Source organism: Megachile rotundata, chromosome 3 (assembly GCF_050947335.1).
Source record: "Megachile rotundata isolate GNS110a chromosome 3, iyMegRotu1, whole genome shotgun sequence".
NCBI lineage: Eukaryota > Metazoa > Arthropoda > Insecta > Hymenoptera > Megachilidae > Megachile > Megachile rotundata.
In genome coordinates, this window is record NC_134985.1 from 15511488 (window position 1) to 15538224 (window position 26737).

General features: G+C 38.6%; 1 protein-coding gene across 4 annotated transcripts in view; it reads left to right on the forward strand.

Moving 5' to 3' along the window:
• The window catches only part of LOC100881866 (WD repeat-containing protein 47), a 99617-nt gene extending 86037 nt beyond the window's left edge, over positions 1-13580 (forward strand). For 3 of the 4 annotated variants that reach the window (XM_076529736.1, XM_076529733.1, XM_076529735.1), the window contains exons 7-11: positions 1804-2000; positions 8107-8276; positions 9047-9354; positions 10186-10426; positions 10679-13580. In XM_076529736.1, the coding sequence (XP_076385851.1) occupies positions 1804-2000; positions 8107-8276; positions 9047-9354; positions 10186-10426; positions 10679-10824 (1062 nt within the window). In that variant the 3' untranslated portion in view covers positions 10825-13580. The remainder of the gene's footprint in view (positions 1-1803; positions 2001-8106; positions 8277-9046; positions 9355-10185; positions 10427-10678) is intronic. The other variant, XM_076529734.1, reaches the window with a different exon arrangement.
• The last annotated feature ends 13157 nt before the right edge of the window (positions 13581-26737 follow it).

Here is a 26737-nt window from a genome sequence, read left to right on the forward strand (position 1 = left end):
GTCCCCAAATCTCCACGTCTCCAAATCTCCACATCTCCAAATCTCCACGTCCCCCAATTTCCACATCTCCAAATCTCGACGTCCCCAAATCTCCACGTCTCCAAATCCTCACGTCCCCAAATCTCCACGTCTCCAAATCCTCACGTCCCCAAATCTCCACGTCCCCAAATCTCCACGTCCCCAAATCTCCACATCTCCAAATCTCCACAATCCCAAATCTCCACATCCCCAAATCTTCACATCCCCAAATCTTCACATCCCCAAATCTCCACATCTCCAACTCTCCGCATCTCCAAATCCCCAAATCTCCACCTCCCCACCTCCCCAAGTCCCCACACCCCTAAATTCCTAAAAACTCTACTACCAACAATCATACACTTCTCCATTGAAGACTCACTAAGTGAAAGATACACTTCGAAAATGAAATAGCTTCCAATTACCACTTTTCTCCCAAGCTATCAATATCACTATTGAAAGCACGTGTCAGGGATATGCAAACTCAGCCGGACTGCTCTGACAGTTGGTATATTGAGGTATAATTTGTCATACACTTCGAGGAGCGACAGATTGACACAATAATTAGTCACAAGAATCATTAACCCTTCATTCGTGGTACTCTGAGTCGAAACCGAGATGTTCAGCAAGTACAACTTTCTTGTGGATAATTAAACTCACTGACTGTAGAAATAGAGTCAATACGTATGGAGTCATGGTACGATGATATTTTAATACTTCACTGTCAGATTTTTCTTCTATTTGGGAAATTTACGCTGATGAATTTGTGGTATGTGTAATCGCGTTAACACCTTGTGTGATATGAAAGTCACTAGTGCATCTTCTATTTTGTACGAATTGATTAATAAAAATGAGGGAAAGTTGAGATAAATATTGCATTGAATTTTATATTTATACGGATTATTAAAGCAAGAGGTTTAGTTTGTAAACCAAGTCGTAACCATAGTTTAACCCATTAATTTATCATCGCTGAAAATTTGTACGAATTGATTAATAAAAATAAGAGAAAATTGAGATAAATATTGCATCGAATTTTATATTAAAACAATTTTATATTGATACAATTATTAAACCAAGAGCTTCAATTTGTAAACTAAATCGTACCATACTTTAACCCACAAGTTTATTATCCCTGAAAATTTGCACAAATCGATAAATAAAAATAAGAGAAAGTACATCTAAATCCTCTACAGAATTTTATATTAATACAATTATTAAACCAAGAGCTTCAATTTGTAAACCAAGTCATAACCATACTTTAACCCACAAATTTACCACCCCTGAAAATTCACACGAATCGATAAATAAAAATAAGAGAAAGTACAACTAAATCCTCCACAGAATTTTATATTAATACAGGTTATTAAACCAACATCCATTTATAAACCAAGTCATACCTCACAAGTTTATCACGCCAAAAAATCGTACATAAATTTCAGTTTCAGATAGCATCAATTTAAATTTCCATCAAAATGAAAACACAGAAATTTCTCTCCGTTTCTACTCACTACGCAACAACACGTTTGATAATATCACAATTTAGTAAGATAAACGAGTGATAAATCAGTCATACACCTTGACCATACAGCAGCTCCTTTCGCAACGAAAGTGTTATGAGAAACAATACCAAACCGATGACGTATATCTTAACCAATTAACATTTATGACGTGTGAATTCACGTTCACTTGATCGTATCTTTGTTTCTGTAATTTCACCGACACCGAGAGGTGTTGTTGACCGTCAACGACCATGAAACTTGTCTTTAACGGTGACTTTTCGTTTTTCAGCAAGAACCACGGCAAGAACTTGATAACAGCAATGGCAGCAGCAACGGTGGTAGACCGAGATTCGTTCCTGTCACGGCGTTGGAGGATGTGCAGGCGGTTCGTTGCGCGGAATTTCACCCCCATGGAAAATTATATGCCGTGGGATCCAACTCGAAAACGCTCAGAATATGCTCTTATCCAAAGCTCCACGATGTTAGGTAAATATTTTTCGTCATTTTTACTAGCTTTAATTATTGGTCAAATTGGGGAGTATAAGTTAGGTGTGTACTTCAGATAAGTTGTCGAGTGATAGAGATGAAATTGGGCATTTGGAAAATTGGGACGTTGGAAAATTGGGGATTTGGAAAGTTGGGACTTTGGAAAATTGGGAATTTAGAAATTTGGGGCCTAGGAAAATTGGGACTTTAGAAAATTTAGGACCTAGGAAATTTGGAACTTTGGACCTAGGGTGTTGGAAATTTGAGACTTTGGAAAATTGTGATTTTGGAAGATTGGGAGCTTGGAAATTTGGGACTTTGGAAAATTGGGACCTTGGAAAATTGGGATTTTGGAAAATTGGGACCTTGGAAAATTGGGACTTTGGAAATTTGGGACCTTGGAAAATTGGGACTTTGGAAATTTGGGACTTTGGAAAATTGAGACCTTGGAAAATTGGGACTTTGGAAATTTGGGACTTTGGAAAATTGAGACCTTGGAAAATTGGGACTTTGGAAAATTGGGACTTTGGAAAATTGGGACTTTGGAAAATTGGGACCTTGGAAATTTGGGACCTTGGAAAATTGGGGCTTTGGAAAATTGGGACCTTGGAAATTTGGGACTTTGATAATTTAGAAGCTTGGAAATTTGGGACTTTGAAAAATTGGGACTTTGGAAATTTAGAACCTTGGAAATTTGGGACTTTGGAAAATTGGGACCTTGGAAATTTGGGACTTTGGAAAATTGGGACTTTAGAAAATTTGTCCCAAGCCACATAATTGAGAATTCACTTCCAAACCACATAAACCACCGAATCTAAAACCACTCAAATGTACCTACGAACAAAACTACTCTTCTATTAATTATCAACTACTGTGCTATTACGCGTTGCATCTCTATACAGCTCAATATCGCGCGTTATATCGCCGTCCCTTATATCACCAGGTTGTATCGCGTTGCACCATGCACAATACAGAAAGATACACTAGCGATACCAAAATATCTGTAATTATACGAAGTACCGAAGTTCCATTGGAGTTTTTACCGGTCTAGTTGAAATGCATCAAAAGAATGGAACGAAGAGATAATATCGCAATAAAGGTTGGCAATAAAAGAAGAACCCACAGGCTGGTGGAGCATTCGAGAATGCTCCGTTTGGTATGAAGGTCTTCGCCGTTCGTTAAGTCAGCACACTTGCGTAAAATTAGTCTACCAGCGGCGAAATTAAACGTGGCTCGAGCGTCGTCGATTCGCGAACAGGCCAGCTTTGCAACCGTAAATAATGAGCAGGTTATCGTGAGACCAAGTGGAAAACGAAGCTTCACTCCAACGAGAACTAAACGGTCCTTACGACTTACTATTGTTCTAGGCAATTTCTGGACATGCAACGGTTTAATGATAGTCGCATGAGTAATTTATTAGATAATCTACTCTTACTCTTTTATCGAACGTAGGCTTATTTTTTATGGTGGTGATATGACGCGTGGAAATGCAATGCGTAGAGATACAACGCGTGGTAATCTAACGCGTGGAAATATAACGCATTGCAATATAACCCGTAATGATATAACGCGTGGTGATACAATGCGTGGTGATACAACGCGTGGAAATGCAATGCGTAGAGATACAATGCGTGGTAATATAACGCGTGGTGATATAACGCGTGGTGATACAACGCGTGGAAATGCAACGCGTAGAGATACAATGCGTGGTAATATAACGCGTGGAAATATAACGCATTGCAATATAACCCGTGGTGATACAACGCGTGGCGATATAACGCGTGGTGATACAACGCGTGGAAATGCAACGCGTGGAAATACAACGCATTGCAATATAACCCGTGGTGATATAACGCGTGGTGATACAACGCGTGGCGATATAACGCGTGGTGATACAACGCGTGGAAATGCAACGCGTAGAGATACAATGCGTGGTAATATAACGCGTGGAAATACAACGCATTGCAATATAACCCGTGGTGATATAACGCGTGGCGATATAACGCGTGGCGATATAACGCGTGGTGATACAACGTGTGGAAAAGCAACGCGTAGAGATACAACGCGTGGAAATACAGCGCGTGGGAATATAACACGTGGTGATATAACGCGTGGCAATATAACACGTAATACAGAGTGTTGCAACACAACACATGGCAATATAATACGTAACACGTAATTTTGAAGAAGTATCCCACTTTCGGTGTTACGCATCCAAACTACATGTTTTTGTAAACCTAAAAAGAAATTCTATATTTAGAATCTAGGTAATTCGAGAGATTTTGAGATCGTATCACTTCACGAAAAGCATTTACTTATTTTTTCATTGCTGTACAGTAATTCTTTATGGAATCGCGATTGTTATCATCGAATTAAACGGATGAAACACGTTCCATATTTTTTTTTTATTTTCTATTCAAGCTGCAGTGAAAGCGTAATGTGCTTGTAGTTTATAGTTTCTCTCTAGTGATACTGACATAAAAAAACAGATCTTCACTTTCGTTCGTGACATGAAAGAAACTTCAACAGAATAGCCTATTCAATTTTCGGCTTCTCTTTTACGGAACTTTCTTCGGTATTTTGGAAATAATGTTATTTTTAGTAGGTATTGTACTATTCAGCTGTGTGTCTCTTAATTAACCTTCGAATACACCTCATTCATCGGAGATAATAATAAGATGTACAAATATCTCTGTTGAATATACATGTAATTTATGGAACATAAATCATAATCAAACGATCATTTGATCTTCCTCAAAACTCTATCAGTTACTCTGATGCAATTTATCTCTGCTACTTTCGTGTACGCAAAATAATTTATCGAGCAATAAATAAGCTCGTTTCTCATAAAATCTCAAGCATAATTTCATTTACAAGATATATTTACATGTCATACAAATATGCCTGACATAGCAATCGACGTATTAATGCAATTAACATTTCCAGCAATTCATATTTTGTCGAAAGTATTTACATTCCACATCCGATTCTTCAGTGAAACGTTTTTCGATTCTATCAAGGAATGTGTCACCCACGAACCTAACGCGTTTCATTTTATCCGCGTGTAAATTAGCTACGCGGAACGTGATAAACGCGTAGCAGTGTGACAGCGGTTGATTGATAAGCGAGAGAGCGCCTCTTCATTTGTCGCGAAACATCTCGCAGAACGATATCAGTGCCAAGTCTCTTTACATCGTTTCCGTCAACGTTTGTATCCGCTTTCCAGAAAGAAAACTGACCATCGGCTGCAAATTGTTGTCGATTGAAAGTTAATTGCTTGTCAATCACTGTTTCCGCAATCGTGCATTTTCTTTTGCTTCCCAATGTTCATATTAGAAGATCTCTATTTCTCTACATTTCCATATCAAATAATTTCAAATATCCAAATTTCCATGTCACCTGATCTCTGTATCTTCAAATTTGTATATTTACAAATCAGGGTGTCACCAAGTTCCTAAATCGTCCATCCATAAATTCCCGACCTCTAAATCTCCGATCCCTAAAACCCTGAATTCATGAATCACCGATCTCTAAGTCCCTGAATTCCTAAATCACCGATCTCTAAGTCCCTGAATTCCTAAATCACCGATCTCTAAGTCCCTGAATTCCTAAATCCCCGATAGCTAATTCCCCGATCCCTAAATCCCTGAATTCTTAAATCACCGATCTCTAAGTCCCTGAATTCCTAAATCACCGATATCTAAGTCTCTGAATTCCTAAATCCCCGATAGCTAAATCCCCGATCCCTAAATCCCTGAATTCCTAAATCACCGATCTCTAAGTCCCTGAATTCCTAAATCACCGATCTTTAAGTCCCTGAATTCCTAAATCACCGATCTCTAAGTCCCTGAATTCCTAAATCACCGATCTCTAAGTCTCTGAATTCCTAAATCCCCGATAGCTGACTCCCCGATCTCTAAATCCCTGAATTCCTAAATCACCGATCTCTAAGTCCCTGAATTCCTAAATCCCCGATAGCTAAGTCCTCGATCCCTAAAGTCCCGATCCCTAAATCTCCAATCCCCAAATCCCCAATCCCTAAATCCGTAATCCCAAAATCCCCGATCCCTAAATCACCAATCCCTAATTCCCCAATCCCCAATCTCCCCGCTCCCTAAATCCCCAAATTATGCACCTAAACCTCAACCTACAAAAATTTCCAACTTCCCAAACTTCCACATCCCAAAATTCTTCAACCTCCATGATTCCTAAGCCCCTAAAATCCCCAACTTGCCAAATATCTCAGAAAAGAAATCCACTGACCCAAATCTCTCTCACTAGCACTCTAACCGCGCACGCAATTACAGCGCAACCAAAGCAAATCGAAAGAACAAAACCAAACGCAGTCGCTCATCGTTTTAATATTCTCCGGGCGGAGAAATCGGGAATTCCCGCTTCGATTCCTCTCCGTGATTTCAACCATACCGATCATTTTCTACACGCAACATTCGCATTTCCACTGGAAGAAAGCGAACCGAACATCAACATCCAAAGAAAATCAAGACGAGTTTAATCGACGAACAAGCACGCACCCATTCAAGTTCACTTGATCAAAATCTGACGGAAAGTGTAGGCGGCGTGAAAGTTTCTTGTTTGAAATTGTATCGACGATCCTCTCCCTGATTTCCACGCTCCTCGAAGCTTGTTCGCATCCTGCTCGTGATTAATTAAGACCGGTCGCCTGAGAACGAGGATGAAAACGAGGCTGAAAAAGAGTGACGCATGTGAACGCGATACTTGCTGCTTACTGTTCTTGTTGAACAAAGGATATAAATATTGATTATAATATGAGTTTTGTCGAGCTATTTTAGTCACATAGGTAATCGTTTTGTCATAACGCGGGATCTTGGATTTTGTTATGAGTTAATCCTTGAATGGGTGATCTTTTATTTAGAGGTGTTTGTTGGAGGAAAAGTGTTAATATTAGAATAGAGTTAAGATGAGAGATACAATGCATAGAAATATCAATGCATGGAAATAACGCATAGTGATGGGGCACGTAGGAATATTAACGCTTGGAAATATCTATACATGAAAATATCTATGCGTGGAAATATCGATGCATGGAGATATCTACTCGTGGGAATATCAATGTATGGTAATGGGACGAGGAGGAATATTAACGCGTGGAAATATCTATGCGTGGAAGTATCGATGCGTGGAGATATCTATGCGTAAAAGTATCTATGCGTGGAGATATCTATGCGTGGAAGTATCTATGCGTGGAAATATCGATGCGTGGAGATATCTACGCGTGGAAGTATCTATACGTGGAAATATCGATGCGTGGAAATATCTATGCGTGGAAATATCTATGTGTGGAGATATCTATGCATCGAAATATCTACGCATGGAAATATCGATGCGTGGAAATACCTGTGCGTGGAATTATCTACGCGTGGAAATATCTGTGCGTGGAATTACCTACGCGTGGAAGTATCTATACGTGGAAATATCGATGCGTGGAGATATCTACGCGTGGAAGTATCTATGCGAGGAAATATCGATGTGTGGAGATATCTACGCGTGGAAGTATCTATGCGAGGAAATATCGATGCGTGGAAATATCTATGTGTGCAAACATCTACGCATCGAAATATCTACGCGCGGAAATATCGATGCATGGAAATACCTGTGCGTAGAATTATCTACGCGTGGAAATATCTGTGCGTGGAATTATCTACGCGTGGAAATATCTATACGTGAAAATATCTACTTATGCAAATATGAACGTGTAGAAATACCAACAACCAGCAATAAAACGCACAGAAATACCAACACGTCCATCAAGATGTGTCGATTCAACTCATGCGTAAAATTGCAGTAAGGACCGAATGAAAGTAAAAAACACAATGAGCGATCGTTTCGATGATTGAATGTTTCAGCTTTGAAATTTATGGTACCGAAGTGGAAAGTTAAATCGAGAATCGAGCAAAAGTGAAACGATTCGCGGGCAAACCGGTGGATCGATGTCTCGGTTGCGTGGTTTCCTTTTAGTTGTTTTAACGATAGCTTGCGCGGTGAAATGAAACAAGCGTTATTTCGTACCGTTTAACAGGGACGCGTTGATTATAGATTAAAAATGGTAATTTCTGATGCTTTTCAGAGAAGACCATCAGACGTATCAGCCCACGGTTCTCTTCAAGAGAACGAAACATCACAAGGGTTCGATATATTGCCTCGCGTGGACACCGGATGGACAGCTGATGGCGACCGGAAGCAACGACAAGACTGTCAAATTGATGCGTTTCAATGCTGACACATCGAACCTCGAAGGTACATAAAAATTATTAAACTCACGAATCTTAACATTAATTATTAATCAAGTATGTTATTTTACTATCAATTAAATTTCTTATAAAACATGTGGTTTAACCCACATGTCATTTAAATGTGAACTAAACAAAACTAATTCTAAAATTAGTTAAAGTTAATTGAATAAGCAATATATAATTTTCATATAATTATCGAATTTATTCGGTTCAAATTGAATGGCAATTGCAACCGTAAATTGTTGCTACTGTGATTCTGTGCTATAGTATACAATAACTTGGTTTCTAAATGTAGTGCATGGTCAAGATTTAGTTAGTAGATAACATTACATTGCACGTGCTATTAACGCCATATTTAATAATATCTAAACTTGTACATAAGCTGGCATAGACGTATAATAACGACATCTATACATAGAGCACTCGTTTCACGTTTCACTCAATCATAAACAAGGACGCTCATTTATCCCAATCAATCTACCCTATCCGCCTCGGCGATCAGACACTAAAACCAGAGAGAGGCTCATAACACCTGCCGTAAGTTTCAAATTACTTAACATATCCTGAAACTGCTGGGAAAGTCCAGTTAATTAAAGCACCGAGAAACTATATCACCACCACCTACCTCCACTCTATAATCCACCAAATAACAGCCTTTCGACTTCCTGCTTGTCACTCGGGCAACCGTCTCGCGTGTAATTCTTGCGTAACGAAAGTTCCTCAAAAAAACTTTCACCCCGAACGAACAATTATGACCCTATCTCGTTCCCGCAGGACAAGAAGTCGAGCTGACGATGCACGACGGCACAGTACGCGATCTGTGCTTCCTCGAGGACACGTCCAACAAATCCAGCCTCCTGATCAGCGGGGGTGCGGGCGACTGCAAGATTTATGTCACCGATTGCGCCACCGGAACACCCTTCCAGGCTCTCAGCGGACACAGCGGCCATGTTCTCACTTTGTACAATTGGGGAGGCGCAATGTTCGTCAGCGGCTCTCAGGATAAGACCGTGCGATTCTGGGATCTGCGGACGAGGGGATGCGTCAACATGGTCACACCGGCTACGGTACCTGGAAGCAGGGTTAGTTCGGCTCCGCTAAAGACGGCACGAATTCGGATGGAAACCTGGTGGTGGAAGCAAAATTTAGATAATTGTACTTTGTGGACGTTGGATTCATTGATACTCGTGGTATTATGTGGATGCAGGGTTAATGGATTGTAGGGTTTGCATCTGTCAATTTTTATTATGTACATCACTGTATCCACATGTTCGTACACAGATGTTATATCTATACAAGATCAATACTGACATTGATGTTTTCAAAAGTATACCACTTGGTTTCCAAACTCTTTGATAGTCATCATCGTTCACCGAGAAGGTAGAGTCTCAAGAGTTAGTTCGCTTCTCGGTTAGTGCTCTTTTCCTGTCATCGGCACTGATCAATGAAATCCTTTCGAAACATCCGAGTCACATATGTATCATGTAACCATATATAAACTGATATCACATTGCTTCCGTCTGCTTGATAACTACACTACCTACCTGCTGTAGGTAACTGCACTGCCAGGTAGCAACAAGTTTTATTAAGAAAATATCCAAAGTTAAATATCCAGTTCCAAAGCTCCTAAGTAACTAGAAATAATCTGTGGATCACACGAAATACACAGAAAGGATTTCTACGATCAACAGCGCATCCAGCATGCACCGCCGACATCATCAGACTTTTGCGTTTGTTAAGTTTCGTTTTTGAGTTCCACGTCCGATAAAATTTCGACCCACGTTTTTAAGTCACATCGGTCCATCTTCTTCACGCATTCTCTCTGTAGACCCTTTCTCTGTCTCCAGATCGAATTTTTATCGGACGTACTTCGAATCAGCGTGGAACGGAAGCAGTATCGCGTGTCTGATCAGCATTTGATACCGTTACAGGTTGGCAGTCCGGTAGCTGCACTCTGCGTCGATCCATCCGGACGTCTCCTGGTTTCCGGTCACGAGGACAGCAGCTGCGTTCTCTTCGACATCCGAGGCGGTAGAACCGTGCAATGCTTCAAACCTCACGCTGCTGATATAAGAAGCATACGCTTCTCACCTTCTGCCTACTACTTGCTCACAGGTGGATACGATAATAAACTCGTTCTCACCGATCTGCAAGGTATGTTTCAGTTCAGTTTGAGCTGATTAGTATACGAGATGTGTTTGATACGCATTACGATAATTAAAGGTGTAATCTTATCGATGATTGCAATTTTACTTTTTCACTTTTTGAATAATTACATGTGGAATAAATATTTGAGGACGTATGTGCGAACATTTATTTTTAAATTCATGAACCGAAAGGGGTAAATTGCAAGATATCGAGAGACACGTGATCTTCTTACCCATTAATTTATATATTTTTTTGCAGGAGATCTAACGATGCCCTTACCCAGCGTGGTCGTCGCCCAGCATCAGGACAAAGTGATCTCTGGACGGTGGCATCCGACGGAGTTCTCGTTCCTCAGTACCTCTGCTGATAAGACAGCAACTTTGTGGGCTCTGCCACCTGTCTAGGCTATCTGAATCCGAAAATCGCGCGTTCATCACTCACCATGCTTTCTTCTTCCTTTCGGCAATAATCTTATCGCTGATCGTTCGTGGTCGTTCCTTTATTCTAGCTTCAACTTCCGTATCATCTTTTTTGTTTCTTTCAAAGTAAAAAGTGGAGACTGAAGTTTGTTGTAACGTTATGATTCATCTACTCTTGGTCGGAAATAGTTACAATGTAAGGAAGAAGGAGCGATCGCGAGCGATAGAACGCATGAGCGCGTTATACCAGGAAGAAAGTTGCTTCGTGTACTCGCGCGTAATTCAACCATGACCAATTAAAAAAAAATCTTCCTGAAAAACGCACGCGGATGAAAAACATTGTAACGTGTTACCGAGTAAACGTTGCACGCTTCGAGAAGCTCGGTTTGAGATTAGTGAAAGTTCAGTTTCGCGTAGACGATGCATCGAGAGCATCCTGACGTTTATCGACGAGTCTATGTAGGAATCATAAGACTGCGAAAGAACTGACATGAACATTAATAATTCGGAGATACTTAACACGGACAGTTGCGGACGATTGAATTCCTATATGTTATAGGACGGATCGTCACGGTGGCATTTTGAAATCGATCAACAATATTTTCGTGAGTTAAGATCGAGCGTGTTGCTTGGTAGATTCGTGGTGTAACGTTTGTCTCTCCATTTTATAGAGTTTCTTCGCGGTTGTGTGTTTACCCTGATGTAAATAAGTTAGCGTAGCGTTAAGCGTCGATCGTGGGAGACGAAAATCTGCTCCGTGAACGTCAATCGACCCTTCATTAATTTTTAGTATTAAATGCTCTCTTACCCTTACCCTGTTAGGCATGTGCGGGTAACCCGATGCGTTGGACGTATACCAAGTTTCTATGTATTGCTGGGATTTGTGAAGTTTCGAAGTTGGAGAACTCGAGGAGTTTGAAAATTTGAGGGGTTTGATTCTGAGATTGGAAATTTCGGAATGTAAAAATTCAAAGATTGGAAAATTTGGAAGGTTTGAAAATCCAGAGATTAAGAAATCAGAGACAGTTCGAGAATTTAGAAATTTGAAAACATGGCTTTCAAAAATTTCTAAATTGATACGAATTTGTGGATATCGTGGAGCGATAAATTTTAAGCACAGTCCCATTTGGGATATTCGCACATCCCTTCCTGTTACTGTTTCGTTGCAAATATCTACATTTACGCATGCAAAATAACACCTGTAAAATGTACGTTTTTCTCTGAGTTCGTCCATCAACCCTTCTGTTTGTTATTTGTGTTTTTTATGCTACATTAATTTAAACCTTAAACTAGAACAAGAGCGTTTCTTCCCACCAAATCATCGTCCCTATCCTCTTATCGATCCCCGAAGTCACGCCAAATATTCGCATATATTATATACTTATATAATATAATAGATTACCTATTCGTATTAAGAGAATCAACGTATTATACGTACGCTCATTTATTAATCGCTATTTTTTACCAAGAGGATTTACCAATTGACGAGAAACGAGATTGTGTGTGGACGGTCGAGTCGTTCGAAAGATTTCGACCGTGCCCGTCGTTGTAGCGCGATAAACAATTATAGCGAGACGAGAATGCTTTTAGATTTAAGGTCGTCGCTTGTCGAAATCGCCAAAGCTGTCGAAGTAGCCGGTGAAAGAAAAAGGAGAAAGTCTTGCGATGTTTTAACACTTAAACGATCATATTTCTCCTTGTACATACTTGCACGTTTTCGCGAGGATCACTTTTGTTTTATTTCCAACTACATGTGACACATCTTTTGTGTCCGTGCACTTTTTCGATGCAAAGAAAAACTCGTAGAGTTGTGACCGAGCGTTCACATATGTTATCGACAGAGGGTTTGAAAGCGATGTCAATTTCATAGTCTTTGGGAAATTATATTTCTTTTGTAAAATATCTTCTCTATTTTCATACGCAAATCTACACAGGTTATGTCACTTTTTATAACACAGTGAACAATAATTTTACTGCAAAGTATTTTTGTATTAAAAACAGTCTTTTCGCTAGAAGTTTTATAAAGCTTGCATGCAGATATAATAAAGTATACCAAGTAATAATGAGAAGTGCAATTTCAGCTACTCTTAGTTAAAGGCAAGTACTCTACCCATATTTACAAAAAGAAGCTATATTCTTCTATCTAAATTGACTTCAGTCTAAATTCACAAAATAAAATTTCCAATATATATCACTGTAACATAACCAGAATATTTTATCACAAAAATTTCCAAACTTGCTGTCGATAACGTATTTTCGTTTGCGATAGAACAAGGTTATCGTTTCTGGCAACAATTTCGTTTTATTGCACGATGCTGCCTTAATATCTCTTTACGTTATCTATTCATGATCGATCGAGCAGGATTTCGATACAAAGACAGAGTCGTTGAAAAGGAGCAAAGAAGCGAGCATCTGGCTTCTTCTGTAGCAATTTATCGTGCCTTCTGTCGTGGCTGCTTTCGGCGATTCACACTTATTTTTCTATTTTTCCGTGTTCAACATTTGTCACTCTGCCCTCGCGTTCCTTTGCACCTCTTCTTTCCGATCATAATTACCTTGCCCCATCGAACTCGATTAAAGAACGCTGAATTATCGAACCTCTTCGTTATCTCGTACGATAATTACCTTATTATAACATATACATATATACATATAGCATAACTTATAACTTTGTACTTTTCCTGTAGATACGACATAATACTGTCACGTCTAATTTAAACAATAAAATTTACGTTATTAATTATCGTGGTTTTTCAGTGATGTTAGAGAAGTGATGTTAGAGTCTTTATGGTTTTGAAGATTTTTTAAATTATGAATGGATATCATATGTGACCTGCGTCATATGTTATGTGGACCTGTGGAGTATCAAGTTATACACAACAGCATTGAACGTTGTGAAACAATTTTTTTTTTTTTTTAAGAAAAATTGTGCACAATTTTCTCAAAGCTTCAGAGGTAAATGTTCTAAAGTCTCAAACACTAAAAAAGAAAAATCTGCATTAAAATGAAGTCATCGGTACGATCAAAGAGAGCGTCAATTACGCAATTAAGCGGGTAAAAGCGATTACCACGAAGTCTCGGAAAGGGTACCCATCGACTTTTCGAAAATTTCCCATAATCACCGGGCAATCATGCAATCATCCACCCGCGCTCGTTTTACGCACCTAAGTCCACCGGTCCGCCATTTTATTCCGGCTTACGAAATTTTTGAAGGATTCCCAGTTTACCCTCATTACGTTTACGGCCCAGAAACGGGCAATTTGGGACAATAGAAATTTATGTAGGGTGAAAGAAATTAATGCGACCATAATGTGATCCTCTACATTTTGTAATTTGGATCAGGTAAATCGAAGCTGAAAGAAGAGTGTAGAAAATTAGGATATCAAACGATTATTGAAAACGATTATTGAAAATGATTATTGAAAATGATTATTGAAATGGAGTAAAATATTGAACATAAAATGGCCAAGCTTCGATACATATTATACAATCATTAGTTACAATAATTAAAGAAATTGTAAACACAAAATGGCCAAACTTCGATACACATTATACAATCATTAGTTACAATAATTAAAGAAATTGTAAACACAAAATGGCCAAGTTTCGATACATATTATACAATCATTAGTTACAATAATTAAAGAAATTATAAATACAAAATGGCCGAACTTCGATACATATTATACAATCATTAGTTACAATAATTATAGAAATAGTAAACATATGGAAAGTAATTATTAAGTTAGAAATGATGCACATGTAAATATGAAGTGAATCATTCAAATAATTTATATTATCTCTTGTGTTACAAAATGTGTCGACTGTGAATCCTCTGGTTATCGACTCGCCTTACATTTATTAACCCTAAAGTTTATGAATTATAATTCTGTATAAGTGATTATAAAAACCCAGATAGAGAATTCTGTTTAAATACGAAAGTATTCTATTTCTATTTAAATAAAAATGATGACGAAGGAAGATTGAAAGTGCTGCAGGAGTGGACCTCAGAACGTGGACCCACCCACGAAATTCCTAGGTTGCGTTACGTCGATTCGACGAAGCCGTTTCTGTCGGTTCACAAATATTCTCGAAATCCTGACCGCGGGCCAGACCGACCTAATTATTATTGGCCATCGTTGAATACGATCCTTACTCCCCGAGGACAAATGCCGTTTCCTTTCTACTCGAGCACCACCTACGATCGGAATTCCATCCCCTGGCGGAAGAACCAGAACTCGAGCACCGCGTTACACAGACCTCAGGAATGCCCCCCGAGCTGCGACTGTTCCGTAATATTACGTTTCCGAACTGAACAAGGAACAATGGACCTGCGGCTGAACATGTGTCGAATGCTGTAAAAGAAACTTTCTAAAGGATCATGGACCTGTATTGCTCTCACAATCTTTTTTACTCTCAAATTATGGTAAATTTCACCGATTATTATGTTTAAGATTATGAAGATTTATGTTCAAAACATTTTTATGAACGTGTAGAAAATATTGGTAAATTTTTTAGGGTTCTTGTTTGTAGAATTGTAATAAATTATAAAAGAGAGATACGAGGATAGAAAAATAAGAATTCTCGTTTATTTAATTTTAATAAATTATGAGAATCAGAAGGTCAATAGTTTTGATATAAGATAATTATTCGAATAAAACGAAGTTACTGTACAGCGAATAACTGTATATTCCAATAAATTTGAACGAGGAATTAAAGGTAAAAAGAAGGAAATTGGCACAAGATATATCGTCATAAAAAATTTAAAAGCACCTTTCAGATTGAGGATAATTTAATTCTATCAAATTAAACGTACAAATTACCCCTATATGGCGGAAGTACCATGATTCTCGATTAACAATTATCATCGAATCCACGACTGATGGTAGCCATTAAATAACCGTGTTTCGAAAACACGAATTTAAGAGTCATGGCACCTAAATAGGCAAAATGAAGAGGAGGTATCCGAATAGCAGAGGGGACTAATTGGCACGTGCCGCGATTCCGTCGATGCGAAATTTGCGAACGAGTTGAACGATCGTGCTGCAAACGCGTTCAACGTTAGAAACGTAATAACAATAATCAACCGGTCACGGTTCCAGGAATAATCTTGCATTCGGTCCCGCTAATAGAGTCTCGCAATTAAAAAGGTCGAGAGCTGATGGATTCGGACCGTTACCGAAATCACGAACAAACTATCGGCGGACGTGTAGGCAGCAGAAGAGCTCGATGCATTAGCCTAATCGCGCCGTTAAATAATTCATCGGACGAGGCATTCAAATTAATAACGTATTACGTGAATCACCAGTGATCAAGCCTGAATACGGCCATTGCTTTGTATGCTTTACCTTTTCGCAGTGGTTCTCCTCTGAGTCTTCTGACTTGTCCTATCTTCTGTATTCAAAAATTGCGGATTCACTTGTAAATAAAAATATCAATATTCTTATGTATTCAAGAATTGTAAAATTCATAATGTAATTATTAATTGAGTCTCAAAGTTCCAACCTTCTGAGATACCAAATTTCAAAGATTTCGAAGCTTCAACATACTATAGTCCTTTGCCAAAATTGAAGTTCTTTATTAAAATTGAGAAACTATATCGCAAAACTTCGTACCAAAGTCGAAAGATGTGAAAGTTCTATTATTTGTGGACCTGTACCGACGAGTAGATGCACACCGATCCTTATAACAATTAATCAAAATTGAGAAACCATGTCCTACAACTCTGAACCAAACTCAAAAGATGTGAGAGTCCTAATATTTCTGGAAGTGTACCGATGAGTAGATGCACACCGAACCTTATAAAAATTAATCAAAATTAAGAAACTATGTAAAACTCTGAACCAAAGTCGAAAGATATGAAAGTCCTAATATTTGTGAACCTGTATCGACGAGTAGATGCACACTGATCCTTATAACAATTAATAAAAATTGAGAAATCATGTAAAACTCTGAACCAAAGTCGAAAGATGTGAGAGTCCTAATATTTCTGGAAGTGTACCGATGAGTAGATGCACACCGAACCTTATCAAAATTAAGAAACCATGTAAAACTCTGAACCAAAGTCGAAAGATGTGAAAGTCCTACTATTCGTGAACCTGTACCGACAAGTAGATCCGCCATACTTATGAATCCCGAATCAAATACTCATATTCATTCGATTAACCGCGTATAATAAAGCTTTGACACCTGTATTTAATATAACCGCAGAACGTTGAGCTTGAAATTTATCAGCGAAAGTGGCATACATCAAGCGGTTGCCCACTGTGTTTATCGAAAGACGAACGACGGTAAAATTATACGAAACATGATCTCGATGATTATTACCGTCGTTACAAGATCCGTTTCTATAGCTCTCGAAGGCACGGTTTCGCTCATCAGCAACGAACAAGACGAAGAGAGCGTCGAAGGAACGCGTGTGCACCGCTGCCAGTCCAAATCGCATTCAAATGAGGAAAGGGAAGGGTCTCGAAAAACAGAGAGACGACCGCGTGTAATCATTCTCGGAAGGGCGAATCGGTGGACGGACGGAGGGATGATGATGATAATAATAATCTGAATGTGCCCACTTAGCATACGTATAATTTACCGCTTAAGATGATTCCGTCGTGCTGCTCGTCCTCTATTCCTCTCTGTTGGACGGTCGTCCGAAGTCGAAGCCAGAAATTCGTAATCATCGAGGGTTGCTGCCCAGGGCGTCCGCCCAGAGACACCATCATCTGCTGAAATGAAATGCGAGGGAAAACGTGGCCAATTTGTGGCCGACACCGTACGAGACTTCAACGACCGTGCTTTTTGTCGCTACGCACTTTTCTACACTCTTACTCTTTTCTTATTATATGAACTTTATTTTGAAGAGTGCAACTTCATCTTTACATAGCAGCTTGCATTTATAATATAGTTAATATATGATATACAGTGCGCTTAAATTATAAAATGATATACTGGGACAACCTTTTGAATTCGATATTAATTCTTTTGTTACATGAGTAGTTTGGTCTGTTTCTTTAATTGCAGACGTAAAATGTGTCTGGAAAGATTAAGTCACAAACACCTAATCAATCTTAGCCACTTAGTAACATTGCAATTATTTATGAAACATTTTCTGCATTTTCATAATTGAGAAAATTCACAAAGTCAAGATTAAATGAGACACCTTATAAAATTTTTTATTTATATTCTTTCACAAATGCTTTAAATTATATTGACACATAATAAACAAATAAAAGAGATATTTAAAAAGATAGTTCGATGTCCAATAAATGACAAAATTCTTTCACAAATACCTTAAATTATATTGACATATGATAAACAAATAAAAAATATGATATATTTGAAAAAATAGTTCGATGTCCAATATATGAAAAAATTGTCTATTCTCCATATTAGAAATTCTAAGCTAAAAAGTCTGTTCGTGCCGCGAAATCACCGGGGAAAGAATATAATCGCCAGAAATATAATATGCCGAAACACGTATAATTTTGCAGCCATTCTGCACGTTAGACTTTCCGCGAAAAACAGATTTCTTTGTTTTTAAACATGGTGATTACGGCGAGCAAAGCGTCGCGTGACGAAGAATGATAAACAGTTGGTAAGAGACCAAAAGCCGAACGCTGATTTAATGGGGCAGGGATAAAAAGAACTGATTGTAGGTCCAGATTATTATAGGTATTTTTGCACAAATATTTGCATGAATTCATAGCGACTGTCTTGTTCTTAATTTGCTTTTCGTGAAAAATATCGAAATTCGAATAATTTCGACGTTGAAATTTGATGCAATTAATTTTAAAAGCTATCTTTAACAATGATGGGTCTTATATTCTTTCTTGAGTTACAGAAATTAATGTGTTATTGTTATGATAAAGCTATTGGTAGTTTCACTAGCTGATATTTATCCGATGTGATTTTTAATTTCACGTAATTTTTAATGAAACAAGTGAGAGAATTTTTGATGATATCAACTTTTCTGGATTCAATAATAAAAATTCCTATGGAAGACGTAGCTCACATGTAGATAAAATTGTCTCCTCATTTATTTCTTTAATTTTTAAATGTTTGTAATTCGAACATAAAGCAGCAAATAATATTTGTACCTCGATTAATTAATTTTATTATCAAGAACCGATAACAAACTCACCATCAATGATCCAACTATTAAAACACAATTTATTCCTCAACAGTGTAACCACGAAACAGTGAAACACCCTGTCACTCAAACAAAAAGCAAGTCCAAAACTCAAGCAATCTCTTCGTGGCGATTAATCAAGGTCGATTACGGTGATTCCCATGGCCACAGGGTTGAGGGTGGCACCACGCCATAACTCTCCGTAGTAGCTAATACCACAGAAGAGTCGTACAAACGCGAATCGGTTACTAGTTACTACTTACACGCGAGCTTGTATGATTTATCGCCGGGGGCTGGAAGGCGAAGGCGGTGAGAAAAAGACGATTCGAGGGTAAAAGACGAAGGCACAAGTCGATAGACGAAGAGGGATGAAGAGACACGAGTGTGAATCTCTCAGGTTGCTCTACCGTGGCCAATTAAGGGCCAGTTTTAATCGTTCCGCGTCTAATTGCTGACCCATTACATTGTCTCTCCAGGGTAAATACTTCGGGTTAAATACCCCCCCGTCAGCGAAGGAAATTTGAGCCCTCGAAAATCATCAGCGAGTAAACACTGGCTGGGAATCTCCTGTCAGGGATTTTGCGAAGCTGATAGTTTCGTTGTTCATACGATTTATCTCTGACTATGAAGGACGCAATGGAGCATTTGTATAAAATAGTCGTTGTGTTACATAGTTGTTACTTGGTGATTTAACTCTTATTGAGTGACATTTTGCTGATAACTTACTGACCTAGACCAGTATTTTTTGTCTAGAACCTGGACAAAAGCTAGTAATAGCTTTGTTGTAAAAGCTAGTAATATAAAATAGATAGACTCTAATTTTTTTCCAGAGTGAATCGATATAATCATACTCAAATCATAAGGAGGGTAAAATTGCTCTCGTCTGTCCACTTCGATTATACATATGCATTAGCCTTTCTAAAATATGTATACAGATGTTACAGTCTGTCCACATAAATCATACATTCCTCCAGTTCTAACCTATTGCATTTATGACAAATGTAACAACCTGTCCACATAAATCATTCCTTCTTCCAGTTCTAAGCAATTGTACTTATTAAAAATAATTCCTAGCGTGTTAAGTTTTAGTCCGCAAGTTGTCGCGTTTCAGAATGGATACAGTGGGTGCTGTATCATCCAAAGCCCGATCGGTGCTCGAACCGGTCCGTTAATAACCACCCTCGCACATGGCCTAAGGATCACCATGGCGACCTACAATCACGCCATAGACAACTCGCAGCGACTCGATCATTATCACAGCCAATAATCACCGGGACGTATTCCGTTAAGTGCTCCTCTCTGTTCTAGAGCACCCACTCTTTTTTTTCCACCAGCCGCCCCGGTCTCATTTCTCTTGTTCTTTTCCATTTGTCCGTCCCGATCCTTGCTTTATCTCTCTGTTATTTGGCCGAACGACCAGAGCGATAATCAGGGAGTCGAGACCGCCGTCGGATGGACGGCATCACTAATTCGGTCCAATTACGCCAGGCGATTAAAAGGATTTAATTGTCCGACGCGCCTGAATCGCCTTCAACCCGAGGAAGGGATATTTCAAACCTGGGTTCATCATGGTTATGGTTTTGAGTTTATGGGATAGAGGTGGAGATTTGCGATTTCTAATTTTTTCATTTGGAACTAGAGAATTTTGGGATTTGGAGATTTGTGATACATAAGAATTCGTATATTTGTCGATTCAACAATTAGATCGTTTATTTTGAGGGTGATATCCATTTGCGTGAATATACATTATTTTTAAAGGAAATTTGTATAATCAATCAGTAAAAAAATTGCTGAATTGCCAGTTTTTATATGATTAACCTATATTTTTCATTGACATATATGCTAACCTTTGAGTTTCTCCAAATAAATTGAAAATGGACATACTTCCAAACGGTTCAATGTAACAATTTTATTGATGTACATACACAACACTCTTTCATCTTAACTCAGCCCGAATTTCAATAAAATCATAAACCTTATAGCTAAATACTTGACTGAAGAAACTCTGACCGGTTTGGCAGTTCGTCCCTCAGTGACGCCATCGTCCCTCGATCAGCGATATTCCGCGAGCGATATTCAGCTATATTCTGCAAAAGGGTATGAGATACGTCCGATCGAGGACCACGGCTTAATTGACAGTAGCAACGTTCGAGGGGGGTAAGTTGGCTCGCGTCCTTATTATCGTTAATTTTAATTAGAGGTTAGTGCCGGGTCCCCGGCGGTGTCCGGGCGAGATACGCGCAGCCACGGATCAGCGGGACGCCGGAAAGAGGAGCGTCCCATGCCGCGGGAGGAGACGCGAAAAAGGACACACCGGCTGATCCTGATTATAAACGACTGCTCCTGCGCGGATACGAGCGGCACGCGGGCATCCCGTAGCGAAAGAACGTTCTCCGGAGAAGCCACGGAGACGAGGACGTAGCTGAGACGAGACGTGATTCCGCGAGATGATTCGAGAGAGCTACCCCTCTGCGTGAATCTTCTGCCGGACGATATCTGATCCTGCGAGGGACAGCTCCCGGATTCGAGAGTCCTGCCGCGGCGAGGATCCCGCAGCGAATCTAATTTCTCTAATTTCGGACCGCTCGAATACGATGCCACTGCTTTACTCGCGGGAGGACTCGGATTTTGACTTCTCCTGTCTACCGGTTAATTCGGGTTCAACTGGACTTCTTATGGTGTTCTTAAATATTTTCGCTAATACTTTGAAGGATTTGCTGTGGATTGCTTTCTTTATAGATCAACGTTTTTGTAATTCTGAATTTTTTGACATGTATCATATTTGAATGTCTACATCCCTTTTGTGAGAAATCGAACTCTTGTACGACAAATTGAAGCTCATGCTTAATTCATGTTTTATTGATGCAAACACTTAATACATATACATATATGTATAAATTAACCTACCTAGCTACTGTATTAACTTATCTACTGTATACCTACTTTATTAACCCTTTGTATTAATTCTTATTACCCACCAACTCCGGAATTTACAAAGTGGATCTAGAAAGGGATTCTCAATGAAATGTATTACCACAGTGTTGAGCATCTAGCAAACTTTTCATTTATTTATCACTTATTAGCACGTATAATAAATAAATGAAAATACAAGTGTTCAATCAATCTATCGAATTATTTATAACATTCAATGCCAAGCTACACTCAACACACTGCAAAGTCTTAATAATACATAAATTCATGTCTCATCGTTTCTTTATGTGACCAACTCATCACAAGAAGTCAGATTTTCACTCAAAACAGCAAAGTCTTCTCAAAATAAAACCTTCGTGCAACTATAAATCGATAAAGTTTCACGTGGTAGACAGAGTTTCTTGTAGAAGATCGTTTACAATTTTTACCTACATTGTCCACAGAACCTGTTAATTACTTGCTCGACCACACAAGGCGTAGAACGAAAAAGTCTCGATTATGCTAAAGCCTCGTAAGAGAGGCCAGCCTACTCATTATCGCGTTTCGTCGTTCGTATTGCAGCAGAAATTTCCTGCGATCTCACGTCGCAAACTTGAAGTCTCTTGTGTTTGTAATTGGTTTCTTTTTGCTTGTGAAGATTTTCAGAGAGCTTTCAAGAAAAGACTGGAAGAAAACGTATACCTAACTCCTGCGGTAATTTGGTCATTCTGCGGGTCGTTTGGTAATTTTCTGTCTTGGAGGAAAATTAATTCACCTTGCAGAAATTTAAACCTTGTTATAATAGTTTTTTTTTGTTTAAGTAAATTGTTATTGGAAATTACTGTCATCGTCATTTAAAATACAAATTGTCATTTAGAATAGTTATCAGCAGCTAATACACTGTTACAATATATACAATATATCATTAAAAGTCATCATTATCATTTAAAATTAAAATAGCGTTGTGCAGACATCTTTAGAAAACATAATCATATCAAAAGACGTGATCGACTGCACCTACAATGAACATTAAATCGCTCCTATAATATAAATGAAAATTAAGTCCTCTCTATAATATAAATTAAAATGAAACCTTCCCTATATAAAATAGATCTGAACACCCACACATTCCCACAGTCAACAGCCCTCAAAAAAATACGCATCTCAAAAAAGCTGAAGAAGCCGAAGTTCGAGATCGTTGTCAAAAATAAAGGAGTCAGCCGGGTAGGATCCCTCGTTTAATTACGGACCGCAGCGTCCCGATTTTACGTTCATACCCTCGCGTTATATCTTTCCGGACCCTGAAGAAAGGTGTGTCATAAAATGGCGAGGTGTTTCCTCGGACGCGCGTACACGTCCACGTTCACCATGGAATTTATAGGTTTATTAGGCGAGGCGATAATACGCGGCCGGTGTCTAGAATTATTTACTGGGAACAAAACGGGTCGTTTACTTCGTACAGCTGCTACGACTTGAAAATCCCGTTTATCGACGATCATAGAGAAACGAGGAGAGATGAAACGAGCTTCGAATTTTTGGAGTTCGATCGTTAAAACGTGGGACATTTTTTAGAGGCGGCGGCTAATTGGGAAAGGTAGTTGTGGTCGGAAACTAATTTTTTCTAGGGAATGTGTGGTGATGGAAGGGGATTGTTGGGATTTTTTGGAGGGTTTTTGGGAATTTGAGGAGGTTGGGATTTGGGGATTGTGGGAGTGGGAATTTGGGATTTGGAAACTTGGAATTGGAGAATTTGGGGAACTTGAAATTTGGGGATTTAGGAATTTTGGAATTTGGGAATTTGGGAATTTGGAAAATTGGGAATTTGGGAATTGGGGAATTGGGGAATTTGGGATTCTGGACTTCTGAGATTCTGGGATTTGAGAATTTGGGAATTTGGGAATTTGGGAATTTGGGAATTTGGGAATTGGGGAATTTGAGATTCTGGACTTCTGAGATTCTGGGATTTGAGAATTTGGGAATTTGGGAATTTGGGATTCTGGACTTCTGAGATTCTGGTATTTGAGAATTTGGGAATTTGGGAATTTGGGAATTTGAGAATTGGGGAATTTGGGATTCTGGACTTCTGAGATTCTGGGATTTGAGAATTTGGGAATTTGGGAATTTGGGATTCTGGACTTCTGAGATTCTGGGATTTGAGAATTTGGGGAACTACAAATTTGGGGATTCTGGGATTTGGAAATTTGAGAATTCGGGGAACTTGAGATTTAGTAATTTTGGGATTCTGGCATTGAGAATTTGGGAATTTGAGAATTTAGGGAACTTGAGATTTGGGAATTCTGGAATTTGGAAATTTGAGAATTTGTTGAACTTGACATTTATGGATTCTAGAATTTGGAAATTTGGGAATTTACTATTCTGGAATTTGAGAACTTCGTAATGTGAGAATTTATGCCTCTAAAAATTTGCTAATCTAAAAAAATAAAACTGTGCAAACTTTGAAACGTCTCAACCAATCTATATTTGAAGTATCTTTATCTGAATGAAACCCGACTGTCCATACGTATACTACATGTTAATTTTAACAAAGATACAGTATAAATTCCTACGTGTCCAAATACCCTATATCATCCGTAATAACCAAACATCATCGAGATGAAAGATGGCGAAACTACCAGAAGACAGGGGTCATAACTCCTGAAAATAATTTTCCAAACATATTGCAACAAATCCAAAACCGTTTATCTCAATTCCACATTCTCTTCATAACCGACACCATAACTTATCCTCGTCCGAGTATCACCTAAATCTCGCTTCATGAGGATCGACGTAACGACGCTGGCGTCCCCGAGGAACGCATTTCACCCTCTTCTAATGGTACACTCGGATACAATGCGACATTCCTTTAAATACGGAAACTAAATCTCTTCGTTCCTACATATTTTATATTTTGTATTTCATATTTTAGTATATTCAAGTTTTATGAACTCTTAAATTTTCAAATTAATTTTTAGTGTTGTAGTTTCTTGTTTTATAAATTTGAATATTTTCAGATTTATAAGTTTGTGGATCTTTGGCTTAAACTTTTGCAGTTTCCAGTTTTCAAATTCTCAAAATTTTTCATCTTCCATATTTTTACATTTTTAATCAGCGAAATTCCTAAATTTCTTTAGAGCTACAAATCAGCATAACTCTGAATCCTAAATTCATCAAATTCTTAGGTCAGAAATTTTCTTCTTCCTAAATTCCTAGTCCAGACACCTAAATCATCAAATTTATAGCTACCCACGATCCTAGACTGTCAAAACCCAAAATTTTCATATTCAAGATCCCTAAATCACAAGTTCAAATATCTTACACCTTCACATGTTCTGCTGATCACATTCCTAGATCATCAAACCCCAATATTTTAATAAATCCCTCGATTTTCATTTCCGTGGATTCTCACAACCCAAATTCTCCAACTACCTCAAATACTTAAACGAACCTCCGAATTCTAAATGAACCTCCAAACTTAGCAAATCGTAAAGAGCATCAAATCCCGGTGGGAGTCCCGTTTCCCTCGGGACGTCAGATTTGCCATAGACTGTACGTTGGCTAGGTCAACGTTGATATACGAGAGCGATCATTTCACGTCATAACAGCGGTGTTGGTCGTCGCGAACGAAACGAAGTGGCCGACGAACCTGTTACTCTGGTGGCATAAGGCGCCTCCTCGACCAGCTGGCGCGAGTGCGCCTATAAATACGGGGCCAGTTTGCATAGCGATCGTCCCTCGAGATTACGATCCCGTCGCGTTCAGGAAAAACTACGAGGACGACGTCGACGCTCTCTTTAACGATTCACGGCTTTTGATCGGTCCCGCAAGCTCCGAATGGTGAGACGTCCAATCCACGTAGTCGACGTAAATGTCCCTCAGGTCGGGTGATCGTAAATGATCCCGCGGTGAATCTGTCGACTGGTTTGTAGACCAAAAACGAAGAATATTCGTAATAATGAATGTGGGGATTATATATTTGTCTCGTAGTATTTATGCAGTTAGTCTTTATATTTCGACTTCTGTGTGAAGAGAGGATTGGAAGTTAAGACAGAAGCTTTTTACTCTGACATCTTCAAATTAAAACCTGTATCAAAAACATGTACATTCTGTTTTAGTTTATTTGATAATTAATATCTTTAAAGGTAAATGTATTTTATGATCGACCATGAAATATCGACCATCTGTTAAGAATATCAATGACTTATGTAGACATCTTCACTGATGTTCAAGCTTCAAATTGATGTAGGGGAAGTGGTACATTAGCTATTTGACCAGCAACATTGAATTTGATCAGCAACGTTGAATTTCTCCAGCAACATTGAATTTGACCATCAATGTTGAATTTCACCATCAACATTGAATTTAACCATCAACATTGAATTTGATTATCAACATTGAATTTGACCATCAAGGTTGAATTTCACCATCAACATTGAATTTGATCAGCAACGTTGAATTTGACCAGCAACATTGAATTTGACCAGCAACATTGAATTTGACCATCAAGGTTGAATTTCACCATCAACATTGAATTTGATCAGCAACGTTGAATTTGACCAGCAACATTGAATTTGACCAGCAACATTGAATTTGACCATCAACATTGAATTTGACCAGCAACATTGAATTTGACCATCAACGTTGAATTTCACCATCAACATTGAATTTGATCAGCAACATTGAATTTAACCAGCAACATTGAATTTGACCATCAACGCTGAATTTCACCATCAACATTGAATTTGACCAGCAACATTGAATTTGACTATCAACATTAAATTTGACCATCAACATTGAATTTCACCATCAACATTGAATTTGACCATCAACATTGAATTTAACCATCAACATTGAATTTGACCACCA